The sequence below is a fragment of the Suncus etruscus genome, chromosome 15, assembly GCF_024139225.1.
Source record: "Suncus etruscus isolate mSunEtr1 chromosome 15, mSunEtr1.pri.cur, whole genome shotgun sequence".
Classification (NCBI taxonomy): domain Eukaryota; kingdom Metazoa; phylum Chordata; class Mammalia; order Eulipotyphla; family Soricidae; genus Suncus; species Suncus etruscus.
In genome coordinates this window covers 3133330-3148245 of record NC_064862.1, presented here as the reverse complement: position 1 = coordinate 3148245, position 14916 = coordinate 3133330, and the positions used below count along the sequence as shown (strand labels likewise).

The 14916-nt window shown below is 37.2% G+C and overlaps 1 protein-coding gene across 8 annotated transcripts in view; it reads right to left on the bottom strand.

Annotated features, from left to right (window-relative positions):
- Positions 1 to 4815: 4815 nt before the first annotated feature.
- The window catches only part of MYB (MYB proto-oncogene, transcription factor), a 35102-nt gene continuing 25001 nt past the window's right edge, over positions 4816 to 14916 (bottom strand). For all 8 annotated transcript variants that reach the window (XM_049788008.1, XM_049788011.1, XM_049788014.1 and 5 more), the window contains one exon: positions 4816 to 4942. In XM_049788008.1, the coding sequence (XP_049643965.1) occupies positions 4816 to 4942 (127 nt within the window). The remainder of the gene's footprint in view (positions 4943 to 14916) is intronic.

The window sequence follows — 14916 nt, the reverse complement described above, 5'->3', positions numbered from 1 at the left end:
AATATATATTAAAGAAGTAAGACCTATAAAGCAAATGTCAATTCCACCAATTTCCATATTAATCTTAAGACTATTTCCAAAGTTAATTTTGAAACTTTTTACCTGTTAAATCACACTGACAAGTTACTAAATCACTATGATTTTCTAAGATTTAGAGGTCTTATTTTGCAATTTCCGAAAATACTCATTATAATTCATTCAATTTAATTTCATTCTTTTCCTTTTTTTCCTAAACTGGTGTGAATTTTAGTGACCTCCTTTAACTATCTTTTAAAAATGACAAGTTAAAAAAATTTTTTGTTTTGTTTTTGGGCCAAATCCGTTGATGCTCAGGTGTTACTCCTGGCTATGCTGTCAGAAATAGCTCCTGGCTTGGGGGGACCATATGGGACATCAGGGGATCGAAACTTGGTCAATCCAACAATAGTGCTCACAAGGCAGATAGATGCCTTGCCTCTAGCACCACCTCTCTGGTCCCCAAAATTATTTTTATAGTAGTAAGTGGATAAAGCAAGTCCCAAATTTATATTTTAAGTAGAATGTAACAGAATAGCATGCCATATTTTATTTAATTTAGAATATGGATCTCTTTGTTACAAAACAAGAAAATATTTTGAATGACCAGAACAAATAAACCATTTAGAGATGTTTGTGAAATAGGTGATTCATGAATGAGTGTTTTGTATATACAAGCTAAATTCAATCTTCTTTTAATTGGTTTGGTTATTAATTACTAATTCTTTTTTTTTTTTGATTTTTGGGCCACACCCAGTAACGCTCAGGGGTTACTCCTGGCTATGCGCTCAGAAGTCGCTCCTGGCTTGGGGGACCATATGGGACGCCGGGGGATCGAACCGCGGTCCGTCTCCTAGGCTAGCGCAGGTAAGGCAGGCACCTTACCTCCAGCGCCACCGCCCGGCCCCTAATTACTAATTCTTAATAATTGGATTGCCTACTTGTTGCAATATGTTTATTTTAAGTTTGAAGAATGCCAAGTTACTCAAACCATTTATTTTAATAATTTATCCCTCAGGTTTTTTTTGCAATCAGTAATGGACAGTATTGATCTATATTTGACATCCTCCATGGCCTACAATAACTTAGCTATGGAGCATACATAATAACAAACATCTAGATGATACTTTATGTAATAAGAGTTCATTAACTCATTTCAAAGATTAAGTTAGTCTCAAAAGGTTAATGATATGTCCAAGCTCAAACTGCTGCTAAGTTGCTTAGTCAGCATTCAGAAAGCACTTGGAAAAATACAACTATAAACAGCTTCAAGTAACATATTACTGTCTATGATAAAGACAAGAAGAATGAAGAATGAAAAGATTAGAAATTTAAGATGACAAGTTACTGTCTCTAGGAACACCAACATGTGTTGAAAAGTGTCAGAGCCAAACAAAACCCAACAAGAGAGGGTTAACAGAGAGTGGCACACATCACAAAAAACAAGAACAACTAGTGCTGACAGGGATGTGGGAAGAAAGGAATTCTCATTCACTGCTGGTGGGGATGCTATGTAGTCCAGCCTTTATGGAAAACAATATATATAAATTACTCAAAAAACCTGAAAATTGAGCTCCCATATTTTCCAGCAATACCAACCACTCCAAGGAATATTTCCTAGGAACACAAAAACACAATAAAAATGTCTTCTGCACATCTATATGCATTGCAGTGCTATTTACAATAGCTATAATATATATATATATATATATATATATATATATATATATATATATATAAATGTATGTATAAATAACCCAGTTGCCTGACAACAGATGAGTGGTTAAAGCAACTGTGGTACATAAACACAATGGAATACTATGTAGCTGTCAGGAAAAATGAAGTCATGAAATTTTCCTATACATGGATGGACATGGAAACTATTATGCTGAGTGAAATAAATCAGAGGGAGAGAGATAGACACAGAACAGTCACTCATCTACTGGATTAAAAAAAAAAAGACATTAGCGTAACAATAGAGATGAAGGCTGAAAGGAATGGCCCATGGTATGAAGCTTACCACAAAGAGTGGTGAGTGTAGTTAGAGAAATATCTACACTAACAACTACCATGACAATGGTAGTGAGTGAAACCGAATGCCTGTCTGAAATGCCTGAAAAACAGAATGCCTGTCTCAAATACAGGCAGGAGGTAGGGGAGGAGGAAGAGAAAAGCCATTGTTGGCAGAAAGGTTTCACTAATAAAGGATTTTTTGTTTGTTTGCTTTGTTTTGGGGTCACACCCAGCAGCACTCAAGGGTTACTCCTGGCTTTACGCTCAGAAATCGCTCCTGGCAGGCTCAGGGGACCATATGGGATGCCGGGATTCGAACCACCAACCTTCTGCATGCAAGAAAAATTATTTACCTCCATGCCATCTCTCTGGCCCCTGTTTCTTTTTTTATGGCTGAAAACCAGCTACAAATATGTTTGAAATCATGATGCTTAAATAAAGATGTTAAAAAACAAAAACAAAATAACACCATCATAAGGTTAGAAACAGGGTTTAACTGAGGAAGAGGCAAAGCAGAGAGGCCAAGGGCCTTTCAGTGAACCCTGTCTGAGAGAATTCATTATGCATTTGACAATTCAAGGTGTGATCTTGTAAGAAATGACTAGTGGAAATAATAAGGAATCAGTACAGAGGGGATATTGTAGCACAGTGAAAAGAACACTCATCCAAGAGAGAGAATCCAGTAAAACTTCTGAGGAGCGTGTTAGACTGATGGATAACTTGGAAGCCACTCTGTCCTTGCCTAACAGATGTTATGTCATCTAGCTCTGCTTTCTGGAGCTGACCAACTCTCTTTCACCGAGGTCCTCCTATTCCCTCTAGCTTTTTTTTTTTTTTTTTTTTTTTTTTTTTTATGTCAATGAGGATTCAGCAGAGAGGGGAGAAATAGGAGAAGTAAAATGAGGAGTAATATGACTCTAGCCTCATGCGCTCTTCACAGGGCATAACTCCTCTAAAGGGCTTCTGTTTTGGGGGGCATATTTCCCTCCAGGTGGTGGTATTCTTCAGTTTACACTCCTGTAAATATATCATTAGCACAATCTTCCTCCTGGTCCCTCCCCAAATTCTTGAATATAAATTTTCCTTAAATTTTCAGAATTTCAATGCTGCTGAAACTCTCTTGATGGTTCTCTTCAGTTGTTAATCTGTGCAATTGTCTTTTTGAAATATTGAATTTTGTTTAATTATTCTTCTAGTAATGATTCTTGGCTTCTTCACAGTAAGCTCAGTGCATGTGCAAGTTATGAACAGAAAAAATAATCTAAGTTTGCACCCTTTTTAAAGAAGTAAAACTATCATCAATAATCACCAGTCAGAAAGCAGTCATAAGTATGTAAAATAAGGGAATGCTTTATTTCACTACAAGGCAGTTAAGTACACTGTCATATCAAAAGTTCAGTGCTGGCCATCTTGCACCAAATGTTCTTTTTTCTTTTTCTTTTTTTTTGGTTTTTGGGCCACACCCGGCATTGCTCAGGGGTTACTCCTGGCTGTCTGCTCAGAAATAGCTCCTGGCAATTTCTCCAGGCACAGGGGACCATATGGGTCACCGGGATTCGAACCAACCACCTTTGGTCCTGGATCGGCTGCTTGCAAGGTAAATGCCGCTGTGCTATCTCTCCGGGCCCGCACCAAATGTTCTTAAGGCAGCAACTGGCTAGCCACTCTAGATTTGTGACTGGTGTTTTTAACACAGGCTCTAACACCGGCAATTCTAAGACCGTGGACATAGAAACCAAGGGGGAATTTTGATCAAACATATATTCTCTGTATTGAAGAACAGTCAATCAGTACTTAAAACAAAACACAGGACATCAACAACATAGATCTCCCAAAAAAAGAAGTGCAATGCATGCTCTTAGAAAACAACAATAACAAAACAACAACAACAATGCAATATCTCCCAAACAACTTTTTCAATGTATTACAAAAAGGAAAAAAGTATACATATAAAATTTTTTTAAAGTTTAAAAATACTAGTGCATAGTAAATTACCTAACACCAACTTTACTTCTCTCCTTCTGTCAAAGCTCTACTGCTCCTCTGACACTAGCAGCATGTCTACAGGCTAAGTCCATAGCAGCAAAACACATTTTTTATTTGGCATGTAAAAAATTAAATTACTGAATAAAAATATAATTTTTTTATAAAACTATTTCATACAGTAATAATTTTTAAAGCAAGCTAACAAAAAACCTTATAAAATGTACTTTCAATGTTATTAACCAAAAATGAGTGTGAACAATATTGATTGATCATCCCATGGTATTAAGCCAACATTTATAGTAATGCAATTGTGTTTAGTGATTGAGAAAGTAAGGTAATAGATTTTTGTTTTGTATAAAAAGTTCAAAACCTTGTCACAGGCAAAAATACTGGTCTGTTGAATCCTCAAAAATAGACAATTCTTTTTATGTTTTAAACAATATGCACTAAGATATGAACAACCGAATACAATTCATTACCTAATAATTTAGGTAAGACTGTTATTTATTTAAACAAAGAAAGCTTTTTAATTGGGTGAAATCCGATAAGATTTCATTGATCTAAATGCACTTTTTTGGTGCTGCTCTCAACTGTTGTACCACAACAAAAATAGGGTCTTCTCCCATTCAAGAAAAGTTTCACATAGGAATGTCATATACCAGTAAGGAATGTCATACAACACATTATGTTTCATCTAGGAATGCCATAAACCAGTAGAGGAATGCCAATCTCCAGTGGAGGAATATCATATACCATCTTAACTTGAAGTGTTCTGCAAATATAATGCTTGCTGGAAAACTATCACATGACCAGAGTCCGGGTGGAGAAAGCATCAACATATTTCCGAGCCTGCCCAGAAGCTGTTATCTGATCTTCAGTCTTTCCACAGGAGGCAGGTTCCCAGGCACTTCCACAGGGCTGTGGGGGAACAAGAGGGAAACATGTTGATCAAAAAGGAGATGTGTCCTTGAAGCCCACAAATGGATTCTGCATTTCAGCAGAACTAGGTAAGGACATTCTGACCTCCAGTTAGCAAAGTAATTGAGAGAGGTTTTGCTAAATACAATTAGATTCTTTGACACCCAACAAACCAGCTAGTATAAATGATATCAGAAATTGTGTTTTGTTGAGAGAAAATCAAGGCCAAAAAGATAGTATAGTGGATAGGTCTCTGCCTTGCATGTCACCATATGGTTTTTAAGACTGCCAAACTTCTCTGTGAATGCAGAGCCAGGAGTAAGTCCTGAGCATAGCCCCTGCCCCCAATAAAAATAAGAAAAAACTGAATTAAAAAAATTTTTTAAACTACAGATGCATCTGCATACTGAGTACCTTTGGTCTATCAAACAATTTGATAAAGTTTAAGACAGAAAGGAAGATAAACCCAAACTACCCAAGGTATGCTGTGGACATTAGAAAAATTAGAAAAATCGGGGAAGGTAGTACTGTATTTCTGTTCTGTGGTGATGAGGCTGAAGTGGTTTCCTCATAAAAGTTAGTCCAGAAATTCTGGATGGGAGAAAAGGGAGGAAGAAGAGGGAGAAGAGGAGAGGAGAGAAAAGAAAAAATGTATGTCCCAGAGACAGGCAGGGCAGAAGGCATAAAGGAGGATGGGAGGGAAATTGGAGACATCAGTGGTGGGAAATGTGCACTGGTAAAGGGTATTGTATATTGTACGACTTTAACTGTGGAAAAAACAACAAATGTATTATAGCCATGGTGTTTAAATAAAGTAATTAATAAAAAAAGAAGAAAAATTAGAAAAATTGATAAGTGTTTAAATCTCCTGTGAAAAGAAGTTCTTTTTTTTTTTTTTTGGTTTTGGGCCACACACACCCGGCGTTGCTCAGGGGTTACTCCTGGCTGTCTGCTCAGAAATAGCTCCTGGCAGGCACGGGGGACCATATGGGACACCGGGATTCGAACCAACCACCTTTTGGTCCTGGATCGGCTGCTTGCAAGGCAAACGCCGCTGTGCTATCTCTCCAGGCCCGAAAAGAAGTTCTATAGTTGTTGTCATTACGAATACTTACTAATAAACATTGTATTTATTTTTACATCAATTAATTTAGAAATATCTGCTGTGCACAATGGCTATGTTTTAGAGATACATGTTGGGGGATACAAGATAGAATTAATGCTAAAGGAGTATTGTCCGGGTCATTAGATCCTTCACATACATGAACTTATTTACACAGCAAAACCATCTTGTGAAGAAGGTTCACAGGAGACATAGAAGAAAAGAAAGAATTTGAAATGACTTTGAACTGAGGCCCATTTTTAGCACAGTAGCAGCTCACACCTTCCTTCACTTTTCCTCAAAGTAAACCAGGTGCTATTTGTTCCCTACTTGATTCGCAAAAGTATTTAAAATGCTTACTTTATTGGGGTCAGTTGGGCACATGTCAGGGTTCTCTTCCTGGCACCACACAGGCCTCAAACACATAGTTCTGATGGCTGCTGAGCATACAAACGTCACAGGTATGGCCCTAAACATTAAGTACTTACTGCCACAGTGGCCCAGGTATACCCAGTACTGCATGGCCCAAGGAGCATAGCATCCTCTGACACTTGTGCTAAACAAACAGCCTGATTTACTGAGAATACTGATAGGATCCTCAGACCTCCTGAAGATTTCTTGCCCTTCCTCATTCAAAAATTATCCTTACATTATAAATATGGAATATAGAGATATACAAATGTCACTATGTACCTAAAATACTACTGTGAATGATTTGTAATCCACTTTGGTCAAAATAAAAATTATTAATAAAAATAGGACAATAGGGACCATTATTCTCTCTAATTTCAAACTGTACTATAAAGCAGTAGTCATTAAAACAGTATGGTATTAGAATAAAGAAAGACCTTCAGATCAATGGAATAGATTTGAATATCTTGAGACAGATTCTCAGGTATATGATCAGTTAATCTTTGATAAAGCAGCAAGTGGAGCAAGGAAAGCCTCTTAACAAGTGCAATTAGCAAAACTGGTCAGCTACATACAAAAAAGCAAAATAAAACCCCTCTTTAATGTCATGTACAAGAGACAAATCAAAATGGATTAAAAACCTTGATGTGACACCTGAAACTATGCGGTACATAGAGGAAAGTGTAGAAAGAACTCTCCATGATATTGAAGCTAAAGGTACCTTCAAAGATGAACTACTTGCCAAGCAAGTGGAAGCAAATATAAACAAGTGGGGACTACATTAAATTAAGAAGCTCTTGTACTTCAAAGGAAAGGATAACCAGGATACAAAGACTGTCCAAAGAATGGGAGAAATTAATCCACCTAAATCACCCACCTAATAAAGGATTAATATCTAAGATATATAAGGCACTGGTAGAGCTTTACAAAAAAAGAAACCCCATCCAACCCCATAAAAATGGAGAAAGGATGGCAGAAATTTCTCAAAGAAGAAATACAGATGGCCAAAAAAGTACATGGAAAAATGCTGTACATCAGTTATGTATCAGGGGGATGCAAATAAATAAAAAATGAAACACTAGAGAGATCAACACACATCAAAAAAGAACAAGAACAACTGGTGCTAGTACGGATGCAGGTAGATAGGGACTTCCATTCACTGCTGGCCAGATTGTCAAGTGGCCCAATCTTTTTGGAAAATAATATAGATATTCCTCAAAAAACTAGAAATTGAACTTTCATATCACCTAACAATGCCAGATCTAGGAACATACCCTAGATAGAATATATTCACTCCTATGTTCATCTCAGCATATTCACAATAGCCAGAATCTGGAAACAACCCTGAGAATTGATGAATGGATAAAGAAACTATGGTACACCTACACAACGTAATATGTATTAGTAAAGATGAAGTCATGAAATTTGTTTATACATGGATGGCTATAGAGAGTATTGTGCTGCGTGAAATAAGTCAGAGGAAGAGGGATAGATACAGGATTACACTCATCTGTGGGATTAAAAAAAGGTACCATGGTAAAAGTAATAATAACCAAAGTAGTGAAAAAGGCCAGGAGGACACACAAAACACTCGCTAATGAAGTGTAATGCACTAGGAAGACATAAACTTCAAGTGTGACTCTGAGCTCTGTAGCAGTTCATGCGAAGAGGGACAGAAACACAAGCAGAAGTAATGGTGTCTGTAGTCTCTTAACTAGATCAACAAAAGGAACCAAATAACATCTATTCTGGTATAATCTAAGAGGAAGCTACTACTCTCAAGGGCCAAAGACGAATAAGAAACAAACTTTTATTCTGTAGCACCTTAAGATAGTTTTTCAACCTTTTTTACACCTATACTGGCACCAGTTTGTGGACCTTTCACAGTCTTGGACCTTTGGTCCCCCACTTTTGGGCATGAAAATGAGCTCGAGTGAGTTATATCAGGTAGTACTAGATGACATGAAAGTTTTGCGGTGCCCACTCAAGTGAAGAAGATGAAGGAGATGATCCACTGAGATAAGGGCGAGGGCAATGCTTTAGGGACAGAGCAAGAATAAACAGGATTTGGGAGGGAAAGGAGGAGTGGAGCCCTGGAGGAGAATAGACCAGAGAATTAGGAAGCTGTGGTTTTTAGACACTGGAGGCGAGAAGACTACGTAGTTTAAAGGACAACATTTAATAAGAGCTGATGATGCATGTACCACCATGCTTCTGAGTATTAAATATAAATACTTATATTTATAGGTATAAATCATTACACTTGTAACACAGACCAAGTACTTTTAAAGAAAGTATTTAAGCCATACCCTTAAGTGCACCCAGCTAAGAAGCTATGGAAAAAGAATGAAGCTATCATGGGATGCTACTTCTGTTAGAGAGCCTGAGAGAAGAAAATGGTAGTTAGGTCAGAAGGATCTTGGAATACAGACAGAGCATGACCGTGTGGTGTAAAACTTAACAGCCTTTTGGCAGTGAAGCAGGGTATTCCATTGCACATAGCATTTGGATGGTGATGGAGTTTGTCTAGTGGCTGCAACCAAGTTCAGTGACGAGGGTTTACAGTGCAGTGTTTTCAGAGAACACATTATCTCACCATCTATATAAAGTCCACTGTCCAAGTTTACATATTTGCTGTGAAGTCTCAGAGATTCAACTTGTCCCTTAAAGTCCTACTTAGTAAACTATCACATACATCAGTATGCATCCTCCTCTTCTCTCTAAACGTTAGTTTCCTTTATAGGAAGAAATGATGGGATTTCTGCACATGAATGCGTATTAAATTACTGAGCCTGGTGCTACTGCTGACCTGTCACTCTGTTCTACCTCATTGCAACATTCATAATCCTACTACACATCCTTCTTCTCATGCCTGCTAGTCACCTTGCTGATCCAGTAAAGTGTGTTTAATTGCCTCTGGGTAGATGTGAACTGTAAACAGACTGTCAAAGCTTGAACTGGGATATCCTGCTAAAACCCTTTAAATAAATATTCAGATCCGCTGTAGAAACAGAAGAAATAAAATGAGACAATCCCATGCCCACAGGTAATTTTCTGCTAGAACTAGGTCTCATCACAGTTGCACTTAGAATATGAAGTTTTCTCATCAGGCTTAATAACTGCTACTATTCTGATTATGTTCCTTGAGCCCCTTTGCACGATCTATTGGTGTCGAACAACCCTAACAAGGTTTGCACTTAACAATTCACACACCTAAGTTTGCATGTCATAAAAATAATTTTATAAAATAAAACCAAGGAAACTTGAAATATGATGTTTTCTCATTTTTTCCCTTCAAGTTTAGCTATCTATAGAGTAAGAATATGAATGACCTGATTATTCTTCTCAACTCACCTAAAAGAAAAATAGTTCTTCATTCATTTAATTTGGGTTGAACAGAGATAGTTCAACCCAAAACCTCTACATGTCAAATTTGCTTGATTTAAGTAGGTCACTGAAATACTACTGGTACAGCTAAGTGAATTTTGCCTGGGTAAGTGGAAAAAAAGTGGCCCATAGAAGAGCCCTGCGAGCAATGAGGTATCAGGGGAGCAAGTCGACACAGGAATGTACATAAGAAGTGCCTGGAAAGATCAATGTTAGAAGTAGACGGTCTATTGTCATGTTTATTTACATGCCAACACAAGCAGCAGAAAGCATGAGAAAACCAGAAAATCAGTTGCTTCATCTCTTTCACACCAGAGAGATCTGACTGCCTTGATTTCAGAAGTCAGTTGAATCAAATCTGTCTTTTGGTGACCCACTGACACAGTTCTGCTAGGGTGGAACAAGGAATGAGAAAGAACAAACTTTAGAAAAGAAAATGCCACTGAGCAAGAGGGCAGGACTGTTGGTGACATCTCATTGCCTGCTCTTCCAAGACTGGAAAGAAGATATAGCCTTTGCTATGTAATATATACTATGACTATACAACGGTAGGTGCATTGCCTTTTTTGAAAGTGATACTACATCCATTTGGTTTTCATAACAACCTTGATGATGAATATACTCCTCAGCTCTACTGCTGATGCAAAAATAATCTATTGATTTAAAAAATTATAAGCAATTCATATAAGAAGGGATGCAAATCATGTGGAAATTAAACACTGAGTTTCAATTGCTTGCAACAACATTCTAGGATTTTTTTGTTGTTGTTGTTATTTTGTATTTTGGGGCCATACCTGGCAAACACTCAGGAGCTACTCCTGGCTCTGTGCTCAGAAATTATTCCTGACAGGCTGCGGGACCACTGGGATGCTGGGGATCGAACCAAAGCTGGTTGTGTACAAGGCAAATGCCTTCCCCACCATGCTACTGTTCTAGGCCCCATTGGGAATTTTTAAAATGTAGTATAACTGTGTTTAAATAATAATAGCTTAAGAAGTTTACTTCGATTAAATTCATTGTTTTAAAAAAAGCAAGACCTTGACAAGCCAAGTCAGGAAATTAAAATTTAAGGCTGTCATTCTGTGGTTACAAAAAAAGAGGAAAGTGAGGGAATCAAAAGTATTTGTACACATCTTTTTACACTTGGATTTTAAATAGGAAGAACAAAGGATATAATTTAGAAGAAAAAGACAGTTCAGGAAATTATAACTTAAATAGAGCTTCAGATCTACTAGTGACAATATCTACTTTAAGAAACTTAAAAAAATAACGTCACGTATTTTTTAGCATGTAAAGTAAAATGAAAGTATACAGAAGAAAGAGGCAGTTTTTTGAATTGGCCAGGAGGGAGGGAGCTCTCCGGGTGCCTGTGTCTGTCTCTTTGGCTAACTGAACTTTGAAACAGCAGCAGAATCTCACATTTCCCACCCCTAACTGCAAACATTGTAGGCAGCAAGATTCATTTTCTCACTTGCAACAGTCTAGAAGCGTCTGAAGTGCTTCCTCTACCCCACACAACAGTCTATGGGTATAGCAGTACCTGAGGAAAAACGTACAGTGGAATAACACGACAATTTTACATATCCTGACCTGGATGAAAGACACATAGACCAAAGGTGACTCCAAGTTGAACGATGGAAGTGTCACACAGATAGAGCATTTGCCCATGTTTGATCTTTGGGAGTACCATTAAAAATAAAATCTCAGAATCTTTTACTTATGGCCGCATCTCTTTGTTTTTACAATGTGAAATTGAAGCATCTTTAACAAATTTAAACAATTAAAGATGAAGCAACTATCACAAAATTTTGTTTTTGTTTTGGGCCACACCTGGTAATGCTCGGAGATTATTCCTGCATCTGTTCTCGGGAACTACTATGGGATTCTGGGGATCGAACTCAATTTAACCTCGTGTAAAGGAAATACCCTACCCACTGTGCTATTGTTCTGGCCCATACCACAAATTTTTTTTGAAAAAAGATTTGCATATGTAAATTTTTAGAAAGAAATATTGAATTTAATAGTTTATAATACTTTTGATTTAAAAATTAGTTTGTAGGGGCCGGAGAGATAGCATGGAGGTAAGGCGTTTGCCTTTCATGCAGGAGGTCATCGGTTCGAATCCCGGCGCCCCATATGGTCCCCTGTGCCTGCCAGGAGCAATTTCTGAGCCTGGAGCCAGGAATAACCCCTGAGCACTGCCAGGTGTGACCCAAAAACCAAAAAAAAAAAAAAAATTAGTTTGTAAACTAGGGAATATTCTTTGATAATAAAATTTATTGCTTCTTGGCAACAAACTGAAAATCAAATTCTTAAACCTAGATTTTGGCTTCTGAGAACTTTTCCCCCTCAAGGAATCAGAATTCTGGGGAAATGCCTTTTATCCAGAAGAAAGAAATATGGTTGTGATATGAAAGTGATTTAATAAATAAAATAGAAAATTTTGCTCCTCAATGGTACTAGCCACATTTCAAGTGTTCAATGGCCATCTAAGTCAAATGCCAACCTACTGAATATTTCTATCATTGAGAAATTATTGAGCAGTCCTGGCCCAGAGAGTAAGGAGACTTAATAACCAAATGAAACATGTACAATCATTTCAATTTTGATCAAGTAATAGGAAACTTTGTTGGGTTAGTGGAAAATTTAAATCTAGCCTGGGAATTAGAGCATTAGGAAATTATGGTTGTTAATATATGTTGATGATATAAAAGTGTCCTTATTTTAATGATGGCAGTACTGAGTACATTAAAAACAAAATTTTATATTGCTTGGAATTTATTCTAAAATGCTGTGTAAAAGTATGTGAGACAAATATGACAATATGCTAATTATTATTAAATCTAGATTATGAGTAGCTAAATATATAATACCCCAAACAATAATTGCTCTATCTAAAATTTTGTTTTAATTTGTGTTGGGCTACACCCACTAGTACTCAGGGCTTACTACTCCTGAATCCGTTCAGATATCACTCCTGGTGGGGCTTGAAGAACCATGGTGGACCTGAGTCAGCTGCACAAAACGTAAGGGCCTTACCCCTGGTACCAGCTCTCTGGCCCTATGTTATTGGCATAATTAAATAGAAGTATTTAACATTGAAATAATCAAATACAGGCCTGGAGAGATAGCAAAGTGGCATTTGCCTTGCAAGCAGCCGATTCAGGACCAAAGGTGGTTGGTTCGAATCCCGGTGTCCCATATAGTCCCCCGTGCCTGCCAGGAGCTATTTCTGAGCCGACAGCCAGGAGTAACCCCTGAGCACTGCCGGGTGTGGCCCAAAAACCAACCAACCAAACAAACAAACAAACACAAAAACAAAACAAAAAAATCAAATACAGAATTACACTATGATCTTCAATAATAAAAATGATATGTTGTTTTTCCTTGGGGGTGTTCCTGGCTTTGCTCAGGGTTTGCTTCTGGTTCTGGCTCTCAATGTCATTCAGGCAGAGCTTTAATGACCATATGCTGTATCAGGGGGATTAAACCCTGATGCGACAGGGCAAGACATTTACTCATTGTTCTACCTCTCCCACCTCAATAAAGTCTTCTTATAGCAAAATAGTCACTTCAACAATTGAACAGATAAACATTCAATTGTACTAGACAACTGGAAAATATTGTATAGTTAAGAAAAATATATTTAAAGAAATATTTTAGAGATAAAAATTGCTCATTTCAATTAAAATCACTATTACAAAGGTATCCAAAATGCTGAGATATTCTTTTTATTAGTAGTAAAAATTACAGAAGTTATAGATCAGAGCCACAGAGTCATAGTACTGTGATTCAAGGACTTATGTTACCAATTTGTATTCAATCTCCAGCACCCCCCCACAAACAATTACTTAATTAAATGAAAAAAGGCATGAAAACCTGCCTAATTAGGTAAAATGAATTACCAAAGAAAATAGATGATGAATTTTTGTTTTAGAAACATTAAATTTGGGGCCGGGCGGTGGCGCTAGAGGTAAGGTGCCTGCCTTGCCTGCGTTAGCCTTGGAGGGATCGTGGTTTGATCCCCCGGCGTCCCACATGGTCCCCCAGGCCAGGAGCAACTTCTGAGCGTATAGCCAGGAGTAACCCCTAAGCGTCACCGGGTGTGGCCCAAAAACAAAAACAAGAATAAAACAAAAACACAAACAGAAACATTAAATTTGAAATATTATAAACTACTGTTGAGTTTAGATTATATGAAATAGATACAGTAGATGCTTATCTATATAAAAATTTTTTTTTGGTTTTGGACTACACCTGGACACTCAGATATCACTTTTGGTTCCATATGGGACGCCTGGAATTGAACCCAGATCCCTCCTGGATCAGCTGCGTGCAAGGCAAAGGCCCTAGTATTGTGCTATTACTCTGGTCCCTATTTAAAATAATTTGATGCATTTTCTAATTTTCTCACAAAAATTTGAAACATTTTAGATATCATATATTTCTATAATATCAGAAGTTTGACCTCCATGACACGAAATGTCATATAATTATAGCATTTACACATTAGGCAATCTTTAAAACTTATGAAGTTATCTATTATAGCAGTATACTATTATTCATGTAAATAAATAAATCATAAAATTATATAGAATCATTGTCTCATGCTACCTCTTGGGTCAGTTTATCATATATGACTTATTATTTAGTAACAATTATAAAAATCATACATTAACATACATCACCAATTGTGGCTCATCCCCAGACCCTCGCCAAAAAGAAACTTGAAAAGAAAAAAAATGAGCCAAATCACTTATATTTTTTATAAATACTTACTTGCCAAAATTTTATATGTAACAAGTATTTTATAGAAGTACCATACTTGGGACTAATGATTTTGGTTAAACATAGTTTCATTAAGACAAAACTTTTAGGATTCCATTTTAGGAAGAAATAATGTACCTAATGATAGCCGTCAATATATATTTTTTACTTGCTTGCTCTTTGAAATTCATAAGGCACTTTTTTTGTTTGTTTTTGGGCCACACCTGGTGATGCTCAGGGGTTATTCCTGGCTCTGCGCTCAGAAATCGCTCCTGGCTTGGGGGATCATAGGAGATGCCGGGGGACTAAATGGGACC